This window comes from Podarcis melisellensis, assembly GCF_964234715.1.
Source record: "Podarcis melisellensis genome assembly, chromosome: 2".
NCBI lineage: Eukaryota > Metazoa > Chordata > Lepidosauria > Squamata > Lacertidae > Podarcis > Podarcis melisellensis.
This window is the reverse complement of record NC_138529.1, coordinates 119,589,201-119,595,114: the sequence shown is the minus strand read 5'-3', so window position 1 is coordinate 119,595,114 and position 5,914 is coordinate 119,589,201. Positions and strand designations below refer to the sequence as shown.

General features: G+C 43.5%; 1 protein-coding gene across 1 annotated transcript; it reads right to left on the bottom strand.

The window, feature by feature from the left end:
• Window positions 1-309: 309 nt before the first annotated feature.
• LOC309363249 (vomeronasal type-2 receptor 26-like) lies at window positions 310-5,604 on the bottom strand (the record flags this gene model as incomplete). Its single annotated transcript, XM_081899353.1, has 4 exons — window positions 310-1,208; window positions 3,627-3,753; window positions 4,633-4,860; window positions 5,551-5,604. The coding sequence occupies 4 exons, from the start codon at window positions 5,602-5,604 to the stop codon at window positions 310-312; spliced, it is 1,308 nt and encodes a 435-aa protein (XP_081755479.1).
• Window positions 5,605-5,914: the final 310 nt, after the last annotated feature.

Sequence of the window (5,914 nt, the reverse complement as noted above, 5' to 3'; positions counted from 1 at the left end):
ACAAAGGGTAAGTAATTTGCGATACTAATAAATTTTTATTTTCTTAATTAAATAGCATTCATTATTATTGAATTGTGATAAGGATTTCCTATTAGTCCTCACAAAAGGATTCATAAATAAGGCTTAGCAGGTGAAAAATGAACAGTGGTAAGGATGGCAGATATTTCAAATTATAATTTGGTGTTCTAATTTCCAAAACAATAGCTTTTAAAGAACTACTTTCCAGAGTCATGTATCCTGGCTTTATTGCTACCATGCTAGCTATCAATTGCAAAAACCAAAAAGATAGTTAAGGAATCAGGTGCCATATTAAGTCTTTGTAGTCAGGTGCTCCTTTGTATTCAGACTAGGCCTTAGTACAATAATGTAGCACTTGGGAAGGAAGATGCAACCCAGAAGTCCAGCACTGGAGGCCAGCATAGAGAAGATCTGCACGGCTACCATGTATTTCCCCTTGGTGCTCAGGTAGGTGGGCACAAAGGACACCCAAACACTGCAGAAGACCAGCATGCTGAAGGTGATCAGCTTGGCTTCATTGAAGGCCCCAGGCAGCTTCCTGGATAGAAAAGCCACCGTGAAGCAGATGGCAGCCAGGAAGCCCATGTAGCCAAGGGCACAATAAAACATGGCAACAGACCCTTCGTTGCACTGCAGGATGATCTCTCCAGGCTGAGACTGCATATCAGAATCTGGGAATGGAGGAGAGGTACCCAGCCAGATGACACAGATGAGAATTTGAATACTGGAACAGGAAATGACAATGGAATTAGCCAAACTCTTTCCCAGCCATCTCCTCACCCTGTTTCCTGGCTTAGTGGCCAGGAAGGCCAGCACAACGGTAATAGTTTTTGCCAACAAAGAAGAGACAGCAACTGAGAAGATGATGCCAAAGGCTGTCTGCTTTAGAAGGCAGGTCACTTTCCTTGGCCGGCCTATAAACAGAAAGGAGGACAAAAAGGAAAGGAGGAGGGAGACAAGGAGGATGTAGGAAAGGTCCCTGTTGTTGGCTTTGACTATGGGAGTGTCAAGATATTTAATGAATATTCCTAAAACAAGGCCTGTGATTGAGGCCAAAAACAGGGCAGTGGAAGCCAAGAGGGTCCCCAGATATTCATCATAGGACAGGAAGATGATAATCTTGGGGATGCATTGATCTCTGTCCTTGTTGGAGTATTGATCTTCTGGACATTTGGTGCAGTGGTCTGCATCTGGAAAAAAGAAGAGTGTCTGCTTGAACATTTTCCTGTAGACTAGCAAAAAAAGCAGGTCAGTTTTAAATCCAGCCAACCCCCTTCAAACAGAAACAGTGATGGGACTTGCTAACACAGAGAGTTAGAAGTCAGAAAAGCTAAAGCATAGAATGAACTCAGGCTTGCTAGAGAGGTTAAAAGCAACAAAAAAGGCTTTTATGGGTATGTTCGTAGCAAAAGGAAGAACAAAGAAACAGTGGGGTCACTCAGAAGAGAAGATGGTGAAATGCAAACAGGGGACACAGAAAGGGCTGAACTCCTCAATGCCTTCTTTGCCTCAGTCTTCTCTGATAAAGAAAACAATGCCCGACCTGAAGAATTTGGAGCAAATGATTCAGCAGAGGAAACACAGCCCAGAATAACTGAGGAGAATACTTGGCTAGTCTAGATGTATTCAAGTCTCCAGGGCCAGATGAACTGCATCCAAGAGTATTAAAAGAACTGGCAGATGTGATCTCAGAACCACTGGCAGTCATCTTTGGGAATTCCTGGAGAACAGGCGAAGTCCCGGCAGACTGGAGGAGGGCAAATGTTGTCCCTATTTTCAAAAAGGGGAAAGGAGAGGACCCAAATAATTACCGCCCAGTCAGTCTGACATCAATACCAGGGAAGATTCTGGAGCAGATCATTAAGCAAACAGTCTGTGAGCACCTAGAAAGGAATGCTGTGATCACCAATAGTCAGCATGGATTTCTGAAAAATAAGTCATGTCAGACTAACCTGATCTCGTTTTTTGACAGAATTACAACCCTGGTAGATGAAGGGAACGCAGTGGATGTAGCCTACCTTTATTTCAGCAAGGCATTTGACAAGGTGCCCCATGATATTCTTGTAAAGAAGCTGGTAAAATGTGGTCTTGACTATGGTACCACTCAGTGGATTTGTAACTGGCTGACTGACCGAACCCAAAGGGTGCTCATCAATGGTTCCTCTTCATCCTGGAGAAGAGTGACTAGTGGGGTGCCACAGTGTTCTCTCTTGGGCCCGGTCTTATTCAACATCTTTATCAATGACTTGGATGATGGACTCAAGGGCATCCTGATCAAATTTGCAGATGACACCAAACTGGGAGGGGTGGCTAACACCCCAGAGGACAGGATCACACTTCAAAACAACCTTGACAGATTAGAGAACTGGGCCAAAACAAACAAGATGAATTTTAACAGGGAGAAATGTAAAGTATTGCACTTGGGCAAAAAAAAATTGAGAGGCACAAATACAAGATGGGTGACACCTGGCTTGAGAGCAGTACATGTGAAAAGGATCTAGGAGTCTTGGTTGACCACAAACTTGACATGAGCCAACAGTGTGACGCGGCAGCTAAAAAAGCCAATGCAATTCTGGGCTGCATCAATAGGAGTATAGCATCTAGATCAAGGGAAGTAATAGTGCCACTGTATTCTGCTCTGGTCAGACCTCACCTGGAGTACTGTGTCCAGTTCTGGGCACCACAGTTCAAGAAGGACACTGACAAACTGGAACGTGTCCAGAGGAGGGCAACCAAAATGGTCAAAGGCCTGGAAACGATGCCTTATGAGGAACTGCTAAGGGAGCTGGGCATGTTTAGCCTGGAGAAGAGGAGGTTAAGGGGTGATATGATAGCCATGTTCAAATATATAAAAGGATGTCACATAGAGGAGGGAGAAAGGTTGTTTTCTGCTGCTCCAGAGAAGCGGAGACGGAGCAATGGATCCAAACTACAAGAAAGAAGATTCCACCTAAACATTAGGAAGAACTTCCTGACAGTAAGAGCTGTTCGACAGTGGAATTTGCTGCCAAGGAGTGTGGTGGAGTCTCCTTCTTTGGAGGTCTTTAAGCAGAGACTTGACAACCATATGTCAGGAGTGCTCTGATGGCGTTTCCTGCTTGGCAGGGGGTTGGACTCGATGGCCCTTGTGGTCTCTTCCAACTCTATGATTCTATGAGTTGGTCCTTTCCATGTCGGTCCCTAGTGCTGATAACCTCTTATTCCCCTCCAAAGGAAGAGCTTGGAGTGATCTTGAAGCTCCAAGTTGTTAATTGCAGCTACATCTGATCTCTCCCCTAGCACCAGGTGTTGTCAGATGGGTGTAATTTACAGAAAAAAAAGTTCCTTGGAGGAGCATGGACTGGACCTCTGGTCTTCCCAGTACAAACCAAACATCCTAGCTGCTTTGCCACACTGACTGGTTCAGGAGAGCCTACCAGACACAGCAACACTGCCTAATTCTTACATACTCAAGGCTGTCTCAGTGGTACCTGGAAAACTTTATTAATATTATGTACGTTACTATTGAACCTTTATTAAATTCAACCATAAGACTATACTTGAATATTCTTCAACAAAAGACATGAATTATTGTACTTTTTGCTGCACATTCCTCTGAAGTCTCCTACCTTCCTGAGTGGAGATCATCCCTTCCGCACATGGAGCACAAGCATGGCAGCAAATGGGTTCCCCTTCCTGAACCTTTTTGGCATATCCAGGGCGACAGCTTTCGGTACACCTGGACTGAGGAAGGGTCTGACCAAAAAGAGAAAAAAAGCATCAATGAAAGACTGTTAGCAAGTAACTTCTGGGCCAGTGTACCATCTCAGTCTATGTGGAATAGACACGGCTTTGTTGTAGATGCTTTTTTTGATCCATGGGACAAAACAGAGGGTCATAGTCCTTGGGACACAGTTGGGGCACAAAGTGATAATCAAGAAGAAAGAATTACATGGAGACTGTATTGCCCTTGGATTTAGGAGTCAGAGCTGTCTGCCATCATTACAAAGGTCTTGTAAACACAGTACAAATCTGCAATCATGGAAGCTGTTTAAAAATATCAAAATCCATAGAAGCAAACAACCAGAAACAGAAAGGTATCTGGAGCAGCCATGTTGTGTTCAATTCTGAAGTCTGGCATGCTTCCTGACTACTGCAAAAGCCATGCCCCAGTCATATTCTAACCTGCTTTTCCTTTTTCATGTTTCTTATTTTGACTTTACTCCATTAATCTCCACCGCTGTATAGTTTTAGCCCATTACTTGGATAGTTATAAGGTATATTATTGTATATTATTGTGAAGCTGAGGCTCCAATACTTTGGCCACCTCATGAGAAGAGAAGACTCCCTGGAGAAGACCCTGATGTTGGGAAAGAGGGAGGGCACAAGGAGAAGGGGACGACAGAGGACGAGATGGTTGGACAGTGTTCTCAAAGCTACCAGCATGAGTTTGACCAAACTGCGGGAGGCAGTGGAGGACAGAGGTGCCTGGCGTTCTCTGGTCCATGGGGTCATGAAGAGTCGGACACAACTAAATGACTAAACAACAACAATATTATTGCTTCTCCCAACAGAATATCAGAACTTAACATATCTCTAAAAGTGAATACAATTCAATGAATGGGTTTTCCAAACCTGGTTGAACAGCCTGGACCACACAAGAGCCTTTTCGTCAATGGTGAATTTTGGGCCTGAGGATCCCTGTCTGGTTATGCTCCCAAATTTCACGGCACGAAAGGATTTATTAGGAAATGGCACCCAGTTCACAACGTCAGATTCGACTGTCAACTGCCCATTCTCATCGAAATAGACTCCTTCCATGGAAGTATTGTAAAACTGGGAACTTCCCAGAAAAGGGTGGAGCTAGAACAGGAAAGAAAGCATGCAGATTTAGAAAAGAATAGATAAAAGAAAACAATAGAAAAGAAATAATAGAATAAAATAATAATAAAATAAAATAGAATAATAGAATAAAATAATAGAAAAGAATCTAGATAACATAGCCTAATTGCTGGAGATCTTTGTACAGACTGACATTGGGATCTTTAGCCCATTGTTTCTGCCTCAGCCTGTTGGGACAGACTAAAGCCGTGAGATACATAAGCTTTATTCCAGACACTTGGAAGAATTCTGCAAGGATTAGTCTCATTGGCTAGTAATAGCATGAAGCCTTGCTAAGGAATCAGGTGGTAGAGTGGAGGCACATTGTCTTCTCAGCAGCAAAATTAAGATATGGGCAACAGTACAGAACAGTGGTACCTCGGGTTACAGACGCTTCAGGTTACAGACTCCGCTAACCCATAAATAGTACCTCGGGTTAAGAACTTTTCTTCAGGATGAGAACAGAAATCGCCCGGTGGTAGCGCGGCAGCAGTGGGAGGCCCCATTAGCTAAAGTGGTACGTCAGGTTAAGAGCAGGTTCAAGTTAAGAACGGACCTCCAGAACGAATTAAGTTATTAACCAGAGATACCACTGTAAATGGAGGCAAAGTCGAGCCTGAATGGAATTCACAGCACCGATGCCTGTTCAGCCTGTGAGGAAAACAGCAATACCTGCCAAGACTGTATCCTTTGATATTTCAGCCTCTTTTTACCCTTCGCCACCATCTGATTGGATTTGGAGGAAAGGGCAGCCCTCAAGGCCTGTGCCAGAGCAAGGACAAGATTGTAAATACTGTAACTATCCAGAGACAGGATTTTCTCAATCACTTTGTCAGGCGGGGACTCCAGAGTGTCTTCTTCCCTGCACCTTTTCCTTCCTTTTATAGACAACCTGTGCTTTGAATATGAACATTTAAATGATTTCTCCCCAAAGCGTAATGTAGGATTTATAAATGTTTCAAAATCGTCATAGTTTGGCCTTTTAATATGAGTTAAGAAAGAAAAAAAACCATGAATGTGCAGGGAAGAAAGAATA